The sequence below is a fragment of the Hippopotamus amphibius genome, chromosome 2, assembly GCF_030028045.1.
Source record: "Hippopotamus amphibius kiboko isolate mHipAmp2 chromosome 2, mHipAmp2.hap2, whole genome shotgun sequence".
In the NCBI taxonomy this organism is placed as follows: Eukaryota; Metazoa; Chordata; class Mammalia; order Artiodactyla; family Hippopotamidae; genus Hippopotamus; species Hippopotamus amphibius.
This window is the reverse complement of record NC_080187.1, coordinates 71,425,715-71,439,187: the sequence shown is the minus strand read 5'-3', so window position 1 is coordinate 71,439,187 and position 13,473 is coordinate 71,425,715. Positions and strand designations below refer to the sequence as shown.

General features: G+C 55.4%; 2 protein-coding genes across 2 annotated transcripts in view; one reads left to right on the top strand and one right to left on the bottom strand.

The window, feature by feature from the left end:
- The window catches only part of DNAI1 (dynein axonemal intermediate chain 1), a 60,323-nt gene extending 49,173 nt beyond the window's left edge, over positions 1–11,150 (top strand). Inside the window, exons 14-20 of the mRNA XM_057721926.1 lie at positions 2,771–2,860; positions 2,989–3,076; positions 3,625–3,704; positions 4,914–5,062; positions 5,168–5,267; positions 7,616–7,801; positions 10,819–11,150. Coding sequence (XP_057577909.1) covers positions 2,771–2,860; positions 2,989–3,076; positions 3,625–3,704; positions 4,914–5,062; positions 5,168–5,267; positions 7,616–7,801; positions 10,819–10,917 — 792 coding nt within the window. The 3' untranslated portion in view covers positions 10,918–11,150. The remainder of the gene's footprint in view (positions 1–2,770; positions 2,861–2,988; positions 3,077–3,624; positions 3,705–4,913; positions 5,063–5,167; positions 5,268–7,615; positions 7,802–10,818) is intronic.
- Positions 11,151–11,212: 62 nt separating this feature from the next.
- ENHO (energy homeostasis associated) lies at positions 11,213–13,229 on the bottom strand. The gene is made up of 2 exons (XM_057721927.1): positions 12,979–13,229; positions 11,213–12,019 (listed from the first exon to the last, which is right to left on the bottom strand). Exon 2 carries the CDS (start codon positions 11,857–11,859, stop codon positions 11,629–11,631), a length of 231 nt encoding a protein of 76 aa, XP_057577910.1. The 5' UTR covers positions 11,860–12,019; positions 12,979–13,229; the 3' UTR covers positions 11,213–11,628.
- Positions 13,230–13,473: the final 244 nt, after the last annotated feature.

Sequence of the window (13,473 nt, the reverse complement as noted above, 5' to 3'; positions counted from 1 at the left end):
CGATACCTAAGCTGAATTGTAAAGAATGAGGAAGTATTGACTGATGAAGAAAAGTACAAAGGGGTCACGTGTACTGGAAAGACACAGGCATCAAGCAGAGGCACCTGCTGGGAAACAACACATGGCGTGGAGCACAGTGCGAGGGACGGGGGGAGCAGCAGGACCTGAGAAAAGTATAGGCGCCCAGTCGTGAGTGTGCTTCTCTAGTGAGTAGGAAGCTTAGACTCTACATGTCAGTAGCCTCAAATGAAGTGTCAGTACAGAAGCCCGATGTATTAAAAAAAAGATGAGAGTGGGGCTGCTCTGGTAGGAGCAGGGTCCTAATTGCTTGAGGGTCCCCTGTTATAACTCCCCGCATCCCTTGAGCTACTTTCACAAGGCTCCAAGGAGCTCCTCCCAGCAGAGTTTGAAAATCGCTGCCCAACCATCAGAGGGTTTGAGGCAAAGAAGTCCCACAGTCATGCTGTGTCTTGGAGATGTCCTCTGGCCACAGCATGAGAAATCTTGAAGCCTGAGCTACAACAGGGGCAGTGGAGATAAAAATGAGAAGATAGGGTTGAGAGCTGTTGAAGCAGTAAAATCAAGAGAAGGAAACTGATTGGATATGGGGAAAGGGAAAAATTGGTGACAGTGCTTGGGACTCTGGTTTGGGGTTCCCAGTAGGAAATCCACAGATTTCTGGCCAGAAGTTAGTACAAGAAGCCAGAGGAGGTGTCCTACTGGCAGTTGACTGTATATCCTGGAGCCTGAAGAAGAGCCAGGTGAATGAGGTGTCAGAGACATCAGAGTCTAGGTCCTTCTTAATGGGACTCTGTCTTGGGAGAAACCAGACAGGTTGTTTCAGATCTTAAATGCCAGGCTAGGGACAGAAGGACTTTGTTCTGTTGGCAGCAGGGAGCCACAGAAGGTTTTGGAGCGAGGGGAGAACTGTCTATCTAAAGGGCACTGGTTCCTGTCCCACGGCACAGGCTACCTCCCAGGGGAGCCCATCTGGGTAGTGCAGCCCTGTTCAGGCCCCGCTGTGAAGCCTCAGCCAGCAACACTCTGCAGGGTGTGTGTGTGTGTATTCTGTTCTACGCTGGGGAGGGGGCAGGAAGGATATGAGCAGACCCTGGGGTCAAGCATGCCTGCCCTAATCAGAAGAGAAGGAATCCGTGAAGCAGGCGTCTGTCTCCTCCCTACCACCTGCTTCCTGGGCATTCATTCATTCTGTTAACCCCACTTCCACCTGCCCCCTCTTGGCCCTCTGTATTCCTACCCTCCCACCTCAACATGAGGAGCACGTGTGTGACTTGCGGGTGCGCATGTACACACACACACACACACACACACACACACACACACACACACACCTGGCTCACTTGCCCCAACTGGGCATCAAGCTGCTAAGTGGGGTGTGAAATACAATTTCCATGTGCGCTGGAGGCCGCTCATTAAACACTTCCCTTTGCAGCTCCCTCGTGCCTCTTACAGCCTGGCCTTTGACACCCCCTGCCCCCTCCCCCATTTAAAGGAACTACTTTTACACAGAAGGGGAAGCAAGCGGTCTCAGCATCAGGGCTGCTCTGACTTGTGCCTCACAAGTTCTGTGGTGTTCTAGGCTCCCCCAGTGAAAGCACAAAAGAGCAGCCTGCCCAGACAGGCCCAGGCAGAACCAGTCCACTTTTCTGCCGCCCTGATCGGTCAGGCCTGGGGTGGCCCCAGGAGAGCAGTCCCCTCCCCCCACACACACCCCTCAAGAGCCAGGTGACAACTGTGGTTACAGGCAGCAGTTCTGGGGTCCTGTCCTCCCTCGCTGGGCTTCTCCTTGTGACAGGGGGAGGGGACAGTGGTTCCAGCACTGGAGGCCTGGAGGGAACTGGAGGGTGGAAAGCTCTGGGCACCCAGCCCCTCCCCAGCTCTCCCCGACATGGCTTGGCCAGGCCTCCACATCTGGCAATAGAAACTTGAGCCTCAAGCGTGTCATCTTCATAAGACAACAGCTCTGTCTCCAAAACACTTTCGCATATGTTTGCTTCCAGCCCGGAGAAGATGGGTGGGGCGGGATTATTAACCCCAATTTGCAGATGGAGAAATACAGCTCACATCTGAGATTTGGGAGCAAGATTCTTGAAGCAGGAGCTAGTGGTGAAGTGAAGCTGGGAACAGAAGAGAGGCCACCTAGAGAAAGGCCAAGCCTGGATGGGGAGGTTGGGGGAGGGGGCCTGCTCCTCCCCACCCCCCAAGCAAGCAGGAAAAAGCCCCCTGAAGAAACTTGGCACCCTGATTCCTAGGATGAGGGTAATAATGAGGATATCAGCTAATATTTACCGAACACTTAATATTTGCAATGTTCTGACCTAAGGCCTTCACGTTCAGTTTTTCATTTATTCCCACAACAAACCCATGATATTATGGTTCCTGTTTTAGAAATGAAGAAGCTGGTTGATGGGCTCTGTCCTTCCCAGGCCCTGTCTACGTAAGGAGGTTGAACCCAGAGCCACTGCCTTCTTACAGCTGGGCTCCTAGAACCAGTCTAGGGAGGAACCGGGCACCTCCACTGCTGAGCCCGGGGATTGGGGCAGTGCCCCGACTGGCATGTTGCCCAGGATGCTCAGGGAGAGAGGAATGAGTGGAAGGAGGGGGGGTGCACCAATCATGGGGCTCTGGGAAATGGGCTCCCAAACTGGCTTCTGGACCTCAGACGGGTTCTTGTGGGAGCCCTGCTCAGCTCAGAGCCCTAACCCAACACCCTACCAGGGTCCCAGAGCTCACAGTGGGGATGTTTCAGGTCAGGTGGCAGAAGGATGACATGGACCACAACCTTAACTTCTTCTCTGTGTCATCTGACGGCAGGATCGTGTCTTGGACGCTTGTGAAGGTGCCTGTTTCCCAGAAAGGGTCATGCAGGGGTGGAGATAGGGAGTGGGGAGAGCTGAATGACAGAGCGCCCCCCAACCCTGCGGTCCAGCACCACCAATGTGCCTCCCCCTTCCTGTGTGACTGCAGAGTGAGCTGGTTCACACAGATGTCATCAAGCTGAAGGTGGAGGGCAGTACCACCGAGGGTCTCGAGGGCTTGCAGATACACACAGTGGGTAAGAGCCCTGGGCCCTCACCTCCAAGCCTGGCCACATCACCCCGGCTCATGAGGTTGCTGGTCCTCCCTCTTTCTGTGCACCGCGACTCCACTTGTGCCTGACAGAAGGTAATGAGAAAGCCCGGCCCAGCGCGCCCAGCCCTTGGCTGTCTGCAGACCCTCCCTGTTTATGCAGATCAGGCCCCTGTTTACCCAGGTCCTCTCCCTGTTTACTCAGTTCCTCCCCTGTTTATGCAGACCATATCCCTGTTTGCACAGACCATATCCCTGTTTGTTTGCAGACCCTGTCCCTGTTTACCCTGACCCTGACCCTGTTTAACTCAATCCCTGCCTTGTTTATCCAGGCCCCACTCCTGTCTGCAGAAACCCTGGCCCGTTTGCAGAGTCCCAACTGCCGGGGAAAAGCAGCAGGCCAGAGGCCCGGTTTCTGTTTGCCTGGCTGGGCCCAGCCCTCACAAGCGCCTGGGCTCAGGCCATCCCGGGTAGAGAAGGTGCTGGGAGCCTCCTTCTGAGAACCGGCCTAAAGCTATTCCCTCTTCTCCCAAGGCTGCGGCACTGCCTTTGACTTCCACAAAGAGATCGACTACCTCTTCCTAGTGGGCACAGAGGAGGGAAAAATCTACAAGGTGAGGCAGAACTGCCCTGATGCCAGCTCCTTAGAGGGCTGCTTAGACCTGGGAGCTTATCGTTCTCAACAGCCCATATTCGGACAGATCTTAGGGCTCATTAGTTCTAGAAGGCTTCTTGGGGGAAGAGAATGCATTTCTTGACCTGCTTGGGTGGCAGGAGGAGTGGCTGACTGCAGGAAAAGGGATGAAGAAGCTAGAGGGTAACTTTAGCCCAGCCCAGCATCTTTCCCTCTGGGTCCTGCTCCCTTCCTGGGAGTGGAGGAGGTAGAGCTGAGAGTGGGAGTTGTGGGGGGTGGGGCTTGGAACATTCTGGGGAGACTTCCTGGAGGAGATCTGAATTTGAGCTGAACTTTGAAAGCCAGGTAACGAGGAAATTTATCTCTGAACACCGGGTTCATCCCAGCTTGGCGGCGGGATAGAACTTCATGGCCAGTTTCTGCCCGGTCTGTGTTAGTAGGTGAACATCCTTCTGAACCTTCATCCATCCAGAAATAGCTCTGCTGCAAGCTTTTTCAGGCTCAGAGACTCACAATGTTAATTACAGGCAGCCTCCCGGGAGCCCCTGAGGCCCAGGCAGAGCTGGACTGAATGCAAAAGAGGTCCCCACCCCCTCTCCACCCCTCTCAGTGGCTGTGCAGGAGAGAGAAAGAGACTTGTCAGTCACCCAGTCTCCTGGAGGGAGGGAGTGAGGGGTGTGCTGGTCAGGTAGAGAAAGCAAATGAGTAATCCTAAGACTGCGACTCGCTCCTGGCTCTGCACCTGCTCTTACCTGGGCAAGGTGGGATGTTTATCACTGCTGCAAAGATTCTGTCTGCAGACTACAGGTGGATCCTGTGCTCTGTCTGCCTGTCCACAGGCCTTGGTCTGGACACAGGCTAGACCACACCTCCCCCAGCACCCCTAGACCTGGGCCCAGGTAGGGAAGGCCTTTTCTGCCAGGCCTAGAATCCTCTGGGCAGACTTCCCTCACGCTCCAGGAAGGTTCCCCTGCCCACCCCAGCCTCCAATCCCTTAAGCCCCTTCTTCCTCTCTGGTTGTTTGAGGATGAGAAGAGCAGCCAAGAGCTTAGCCCCAGCTCAGCTGTGACAGTGATGTGGGGTGCGGGCAGAAGAGGAATCGCAGAGTCTGACCCTCCAGGGCCCCCAGGGAAGTGGGGGCTGCTGACCTCTCTCACTCCTGATCTCTGCTCCCCGACCCCCACCCCAGTGCTCCAAATCCTACTCCAGCCAGTTCCTTGACACCTATGACGCCCACAACATGGCAGTGGATGCTGTGTCCTGGAACCCCTACCACACCAAGGTCTTCATATCCTGCAGCTCTGACTGGACAGTGAAGATCTGGGACCACACCATCAAGTGAGGGGCATGCCTTCCCTCGGGCCCCACCCTGGGCTGGGGCTGGTGGGGCTCTGGAACTATGAACCCTCTGTGCCCTGAGCTTTCCACCCCTCCCCACTGTAGGACCCCGATGTTCATCTATGATCTAAATTCAGCCGTGGGCGATGTGGCCTGGGCACCATACTCTTCCACAGTGTTTGCAGCAGTCACCACCAGTGGGAAGGTGAGTGACCCCTTCCAGACCCTGCTGACCCCCTACTCAAGGTAGGATGAGCTATCTCAGGGTCTCCCTCCTGGAGAGCCCACTCCATGACCAGGTCAGGTGGGGGAAGGCATAACATAAGGACTGTATTCTCAAGGGCCAGGCCACCCAGGGCCCTGTCAAAAGAGGGATCATTCATCCCATGAAGCCTCGAGGAGAGAGCAGGCCTGTTCACCCTGAAGGAGAGAGTACTCTGGGGGATAAGATGCCATGAGGAGTAGTTATTTTCTCTGAGGGCCCTGGGGAGGGAGTTACAGGGTGACAGGTGCCAGCTTGATGTAAGGAAAAACTTCTGATCCAGAGTTGATCTGTGATTGAAATAGCATCTAAAAGGTAGCAAGAGAGGCTTCCCTGGTAGCGCAGTGGTTAAGAATCCGCCTGCCAATGCAGGGGACACGGGTTCGATCCCCGCTCCAGGAAAATCCCACGTGCCACGGAGCAACTAAGTCCGTGCGCCTTAGAAAAAAATTAAAAAAATAAAAGGTAGCGAGGTCCCCATCCCTGGGGGTGTGCAAGCTGAGTCTGAGAAGGGGAGATGGGAGGGGTCTGTGCAACAATGAGAATTGGTGAAAGCTCAGAAACAGTTTGTAACACAATTCTTATGCAGTACATTTTCCTTTTGGACTTGATATAAACTGAAAGAATACAGTGATTAAGGCATCACCCTCAAGTCAGTCATCTATTTGCTGAACAGATGTCTCACCAAGGGTCAATTGTGGTTCCCAGATCCAGGCCAGGGACTGCTGATTCAGGTTCCTGGTCTCCCAGATCTTACGTTCAAGTGAAGAGAAAGAGACAAAGGAATAACAACAAAACCCCCAATAGTGTTAAGTGCTAGGCAGAGGTTAAAAGAGGATGATGTATGTATATCAATGCTCACAGCAGCATGATTTATCAGAGCCAAAAAGCAGAAACAACCCAAATGTCTGTCGACTGATGAATGGGTAAACAATAAGTACTATATCCACAAGGAGTGTTATTCAACAATAACAAGGAATGAATTGATACATGCTATATCATGAGTGAACCCTGAAAACATGCTTAAGTTTAAGAAGCCAGTCACAAAAGACCAAACGTCATATGATTCCATTTAGATATGTCTAGAACAGGCAAATCTATAGAGACAAAGTAGATTTGTAGTTACCTAGGGCTAGAGGAGTTGGGAGAAAATGGAGAATGGCTGATAATAGGTATAAGGGTTCTTTTCGGGGTGATGAAAATGTTCTAAAATTGGTTGTGGTGATGGTTACATAACTATGAATATACTAAGAGAGAGGAATTGTATACTTTAAATGGGTAAATTTTATAGTATGTGAGTTATATCTTCATAAAGCTGTTATCTCTTTAAAAAGCCAAAGAACGATGTAAAAGAAAAGGACTGGGTGGTCTCTTAGATAAAATGGTCAGGGAAGTCTTCTTTAAAGAGGTGACATTCAAGCTGAGAGCTGAGTCACAAGAAAGAGGCAGCCAGGTGAAGATGCAGGGAGGCATTCCAGATGAGGAACAGCTAGTGCAAATGCCCTGAGGGGAGAATGAGCTGGGAGGGTTTAAGGAACAGGCAGGTAGGGTGGCTGGAGTCTAGCAGGTAAAGGGGTAAGAGCCTGAGATGAGAGCAGATGGTGGAGAATCTAGAGTAAGGACTCTGGATTTTATGTAGAGTCTCCAATAGGGAGACTGTCGGAGGACTTTAGATTTTTTAAAGGTAAGTCTGGCTGCCACATGGAGGACAGATGATAGAAGGGCAAGAGCTGAAGTAGGAAGACCAGTTAGGATGTGGCCACAGTCGTCTAGGCAAGAGTTGCTGATGGTTTGGACTTAGGATTCGGTAAAAAGAAGATCAAGCATTTGTTGAGCACCTGAATGACAAGCACTGTCTGAGCACCTGACATACATTGGTTGGTAGAAACCCTGGCTCTGCCACTTACTGGCAAGTTAGCCTTAAGAGCCTCTATCTCCTCATTTATAGAATGGGGATAATAACAGAACCTACCTTACAGAGTGACTGTGAGGGTTATAAACACGTGCAACCATGTGACATGCTTGCCCAGAGTCTAGTACATAGTGAGAGCTCCATAAAGGCAGCTGCTCTTACTGTTAGTGCTGCACAGACTTAAATTTTCTCCTAAACGTTTTATCCTCATTCCCTCAAGCACAGGAAAAACAGAGACACAAATCGCCTCTCCCACTGCCTCCAGCTCCAGTGTGCTAGGCTTCTGTCGTGTTTCCCCAGGAAGTTCAGGGGCAGTTCCTCTGAGGTGGGGGACAGGGGCCTCATCTCCCCAAGTGTGCCGACACCCACCTCTTCACAGACGCATGTATTTGACTTGTCCATCAACAAGTACGAGGCCATCTGCAACCAGCCTGTGGTGGCCAAAAAGAAGAACAAGCTCACCCACGTGCAGTTCAACCCCATCCACCCCATCATCATTGTGGGCGATGATCGTGGGCACGTCACCTGCCTCAAACTCTCACCCAACTTGCGCAAGATGCCAAAGGTACAGGCTTGGGGAGTTCGGGCTGCCACGAGAGAAAGTCTCCAGGATGGCAGGGGGGCGGGGGGGTGTTGTTGAGAGACAGGGGAGGAGCCAGGGGGTGGCCCCCAGGTTTCTGGCTTTGGAGATCCAGGGTAAGAGGATGGTGTCATTGCCCAAGTGAGGAGCATAGGAGAAGCAGGAAACAGATCAGTGCTGACATGCTGAATCTGATTTACCTGTGGGGCCCCCAGGTGGAGACATCAGGTAAGTAAGCAGGTGACCATAAGGGTCTGAAGCCTGGGGGAAGCACACAGGCATCATTGGCTTGTTTGGTGTCATGCAGGCAGAGGCTCAAGGCTTAGTTTCTGCTTCATCAGCTGGGCTTGTACAGGGCTTCAGCTCCAGTGGTCCCTAAACTGGGAGCTGCGGGTCCACATGGGAAGTAGGAAATGAGCCGTGAGGAGGGTAACTGGGTCAGCAGCTAGGCAGTCCTCCTTTTGAGCTCTGGTTCCTTTCTGGGATCTATAATGATCTGGAGACCCTGCCCAGAGCCCAAGGGCCCTGAATACAGGCCACGGAGCCCAGAGCCATGACTTCAAAGTCTAGATCTCAGAGTCCTGATTCAGGCTTAAGAACACAGGCCTTAGTATCCAGAGCCCAAGGGTCGAACTTAAAAATCCAGAGTCCAAAAACCTAGAGCCCAGTCCTGTCCATTTGGGCGTTAGGAGAGAAAATGGAATGTGCTTCCTGCCAGGTTCTGGGCCAGGATCAGAGTTAGGCCGGGGCTGGGCCACGTTGCCCTGATGACTGTACCCCCTGGTTGCAATCTGAGGCGTTTTACTTGCAGTTGAGGCAAGGGCAGGGGCCTGTCTCTTTCAACAGCTGACACCTGCCCCACCGCACTAACTCTCGTGCCAGCCTGGCCTATTCCCCACCACGGCCAGGGAGGCAAGGGCTGGGAGTTTGGCCGGGCCTGTAATTGTAGCCAGCTGGGGGAGGGGGTGGACTTGGCTATAAATACTCAGAAGGCTGCTGAGTGCCTGCAGCTGTGGCCCAGAGGCTGTGGCGGGCTGGGTGTGGGGTTGGGTGGGGTACTATGGGATGGGATTGGGGGGAGGGGGGGAGGATTGGACGTGATCTAAAACTCTGCTAAGCCCAGCTAGTTGGCCTCAAGGAGGGGGAGGAAAGCAGTACAATTTGAGGAACACATAAAATCTGCTCTTAATTTAATGAGGAGAGAGAGCCAGGCTTGAGCTACCAGAGCTGGACAGCCCTGTGGGAGGGATGGTGGTGACCCCTTGGGGCTGGGGTATAACCACCATACCTTGAAGGTGGTAGATCTGGGTAGATCTGAGTGGGCCTGCCCTGCCCACTCTGACCCAGGGAGGCAAGGATCTCCTACAGTCCCAACTCCTCTCAGAGTAAGGGTCAGCATCTATATCTCTGAGGACCTTAGGACACGGGTACCTGGGAATCAGAGGACCTGAGTGGGTGACAGCCAAGGCCTAGTTCTTGGGTGGATTGGCAGTTCCTGTGAAATCACCATCTAACTCTATCAGCAGCCAAGTGATTCGGGCCAAAGGAAGTCCTCTGGGCATCCCTACCGCCCCTCTCTGCAGGCTGCAGTCTCCCTGATCTTCCCAAGAGGGCTTGGACACAGAGGCCTGACTTCTCAGCCCAAGGAGCTTCCCATGATTGGTGTCAGAGCCCAGCTTGTCAAAGGTCAAGGCCTAGTTTCCCCAACTGCTGTATAGATGGAAACTGAAGCTCAGAAAGGCAAGGAACTTCCCCAAAGTTATATAGGGAGTTAATGACAAAGCTGGAACTAAAAGCCAGGTCTCCTGACTCCCAGGAGAGGAGGTGAGGGCAAGAAGAGAACACAAAGTTAATTTGGGAGAGACAGTGGGAAGAGAGAAAAAGACATCTCTGTCCTCGGCCTCAGGAATGTAGAGGAGAGCTGGGTAATGGCAAAGGCACTGGGCCGCAAGGGGAGGGGGAGACAGACTTGGGAACAGGTGCAGGGGTCACGCCAGGAGGATATCTGAGCTCCACAGGGTGTCAGCGGCCAAGATGGGGCCAGGAAGGGGCCTGCTGGCCCTGCATTCTCCCCCCACCTCACAGCCCAGGCCGGATCCAGGTTGGGCCCTCAGCAGGCAAGGCTGGGGCGGGTGCCAGTGAGCAGTGGGCACAGGTGGCTGAGAGGGCGGGGGCTCAGGCACAGAGGGAAGGCAGGAAATGGCAGCTGCCCCAGCCCAGCCCACACCCTACACCGCCTGGACAGAAGGGAGGATGGCACTGGGGCTGGTCTGCCAAGGAGCTCTCAGGGCCTGTGAGTGACACATACCCCAGTGTCCCAACTCCCTTTTTCTTAGGGCTCAGCATACCAGCTAAAGGATTAGAATCCCCTATAGGCAGGGGTGAAGGGTCATAAATTCAGGACTCACTCTTCTGAGGGACAGTCCCAGCCAAGGACATCTGGAATCACATGGGACATCCCATCTACCCTCCTGGGTCTCCTGACACCCGCCCCCACCCTGGGTATGTCTGACATAGCAGGCCTGGCCCCAGATGGCACCTGATCCCCAACCTGACCTGGAAGTACTAGGTAAGAGTACTAGGTGAGGGCACCTGTGGCTTTGTCTACATTCTTTGCCCTCCACAAATACACACCTCTCAGCTGCTTGTTAGGACTCAGCCAGGGACCCTCCTGTGGGAAGCGTGGTCCCAACAGTTACATGCCCTGGGCTACAGCTCTTCCTGGCTTCCCCCACTCCTCCCAGCATCAGGATCCTATGTCGATCTGAGGTTCAGAGACAGAGCTGGATGTTTCCTGCAGGCCTCAGCTGGGCCTCTGTCACCTAACCTGAGATGGGGAAGGATCCTGTGGAGGTGGGGGGAGGCAGGGATCCAGAACCTAACTGGGCAGGAGAGGGGCCTGGCACAGTGGGGTAAGCTGGGCTGAGGAGGTGGTGCTGGGAGGCAGAGAGGTGGCCCATCCCTCACCATTCCTCCCCTGTGTGTACTTCCCTTCTCCCCAGGAAAAGAAGGGCCAAGAAGTGCAGAAGGGTCCAGCTGTGGAGATCGCAAAACTGGACAAACTGCTGAACCTGGTGAGGGAAGTGAAAACCAAGCCCTGAGGGCCTGACTTCAGGGCCTGGCCCACGTCTTGAACCCAGTACTTATAGCTCCTGACCCTGGCACCCCAGCCTAGCTTTAGCACCCGGTATGTGTGTGACCCCACCCCTGATCCGGTCCCAGCACCTGCCCTTAGCGCCCTGCTCCAGCCCTGGTCCCAGAACCTCACCCCAGGATTTGGCCCTCAACCACCGTTACCCCCTCCTACTTTGCACAAATAAACCTGTGTCTGGAAGCCCACCCGCACCTTTAATTTTGCTACAGCAGGGCCCCCAGGAAGAGAAGAAAATCTCAGGGTAGAGCCACAGTTCCATTTATTATCCAGCAAACAGTAGGAGGACCAGAGGAGGGGCCCAGCCTGGACACCCTCCCATTATTGCCATGGATTCCAGTTTGCTTCCCCAACCTCAAGGGCCTAGAGGCGCTTGGCCTCGGGGGAGGGTGGACCCAGCCCCTGACAGCTGGGATGTAGCAGAGTCCAGATGGCCCTGGCCCTAGCACCAACTCATGAACCCCCACCCCAGGCCTATCTACCTAGGGCCAGCAGGGCCCCACTTGGAGCCAGGCCGACCAGACTCTGGGCTGCTAGGTCCAGCTCCAGACAGGCTGGACTCTGAGTTCTGGACCCCAGGCTGGCTGGACCCTGGGATCCCGATTCCAGGTTCCAGGTGGGGTGGACTTAAGTCCCAGACTCCGGGCTAGGCCAGGGGCCTTCAGGGCTGCAGCAGGTAGCTGCCTTCATGGCTGGGCTTCTGGGGCGGAGGCGCCTTCTCAGGACAGGGGCCAGGGCTGGAGTTGGGACTGGATTCGGAGAGGGAGTCGATGTTGGCAGAGCGGGAGTGGCAGGCCCAGCAGAGAATGACCCAGAGCAGCAGCAGCAAGAAGCCTACGAGGCCGTTGCAGATGATGGCGATGAGGGCCCCCTGGGAGATGGCTGCCCCCATGACGGGCAGCACCCTAGACAAGCACAGACTGAGAAGCTGCCTCAACAGCAAGGCCCATGCCGAGGCGGGACTCTGGTATGGCCGGCCTTCCAAGGAGCCTGTCCTGTCCACACACTTAATGATTCCTGGGCAGTGGAGATGTCCACCTGCAGTTCTGAGCCTGTGGGGGGTACAGAGTAAAGGCAAAGGGTGATGAGGAAGGGGGTAGGGTGAGGCCTAGGAGGAGAGGGGTAGGGAAGAGAGCCCCCTCCCACACCTCTGGCCTCCCAGCAGGCCTCAGTACCCCACAGAGCCAACACCTGGCTCTGGGCACCTGGATGGGGGTGTGGCCACAGTGGGGAAGCTGGAGTAGGCAGCCTATATCTCATTCTCCTTCAGACCAGTGGACACGGCGTGGCCCTGCCCGTGGAATGTCCAGCCCTCAAAAGAACTGTGTGAGTGGGTGGGATTGCGGAAGCCCAAGGCCTTGAAGGATGGGCACTGTGACCAGTTTTAGTGTGGCTGGGGCGCCTCCCCCCTCTCAGGACTCCAGCCAGCCAGCCCAGGAGACCTCCAGAGGCGCCAGCTCACACAGAGGGAACTTTGTGGAGGCCTGGCAGGCATGTGTGGGTCCGTGTATCCAAGACTGTGTACCCAGGTGCGCCTCTCCATGAGACTTGCCTCTCCAGGTCAGGTGTGTGTGTCTGGCCCTTACCCTGACCCCTGGTTCCCTTGCCTGGATGTGCACCTCTGCCTCTGTATACCCATGTCCGTGTGTACCTGTCTGTCTCTCTGTGTCCCCACCTCTGAACATCTAAGTGTCTCTCTTGCGTCTCGTTTCTCTCCCAGTCTATTAATTTGTGTATCTCTGTATCAGTCTCTGTGTGTCTCTTTCTCCCTGTCTCTGTGTGTATGAGTCTCTCGTCTTTCTTCCCCGCTGTGTGTCTGTCTGTCCCCGTGGACGTGTCTCTTTCCTCTCTCCGTAAGGTCTGTCTCTGTAGTTCTGTGCGTCTCTTGTGTGTGTCTGTCTTTGTGTCTGTCTCTCTTTCTCCCCGGCTGTGTCTCTGTGTGGGTCTATGTCTCTTCATCTCCGTCTCTGGTTCTCAACCTCCATGCCTGTGGTGGGAGGGCCCCTCTTACCTGAGTTGAGCCCGGTGCGCGCCCGCGGGAGGGTCCGGGGCAGTGGGATGCTGGGCGCCGACTGATGCTCGGGAGCCTGCGGGCGGGGGACAGCGGGAGGCGGGCAGGGGTGACGTCCCCTCCCCCGGCCCTCTCCCTCGGCAGCGCAGCCTCCGCCGGCCGCTCCCGCCGCGGCGCGACCGGGGCGGCCTCTGCCGCGGGCGGTCTGCGGCGAGCGGGCACCTCCTCCCCCTGGGGCGGCGCCTCCTCCGCGGCCGCTCGCCTGCTCGCACGGCGGCGCTCGGGCGGCGGCGGCGGCGGTCCGGGCGCGGGGTTCGGCTGGGCTCGGCTGCGTTCGGCTACGTTCGGCTGGGCTCGACTGGTCTCTCGGTTGGGCTCGGCCAGGCTCGGCCGGCAGCGAAAACAGAGAAAGAGCCCCGCCTCCTGGGAGGCCAACGGCCGGCGGCCTGTCGGAGGAGGAGCCATCCCTCGCCGCTGCCGCCATTTAATTGGCTG

Bases quoted from the DNA above. Each gene is read 5' to 3' on its own strand.
- ENHO (XM_057721927.1), bottom strand. From the start codon at position 11,859: ATGGGGGCAGCCATCTCCCAGGGGGCCCTCATCGCCATCATCTGCAAC.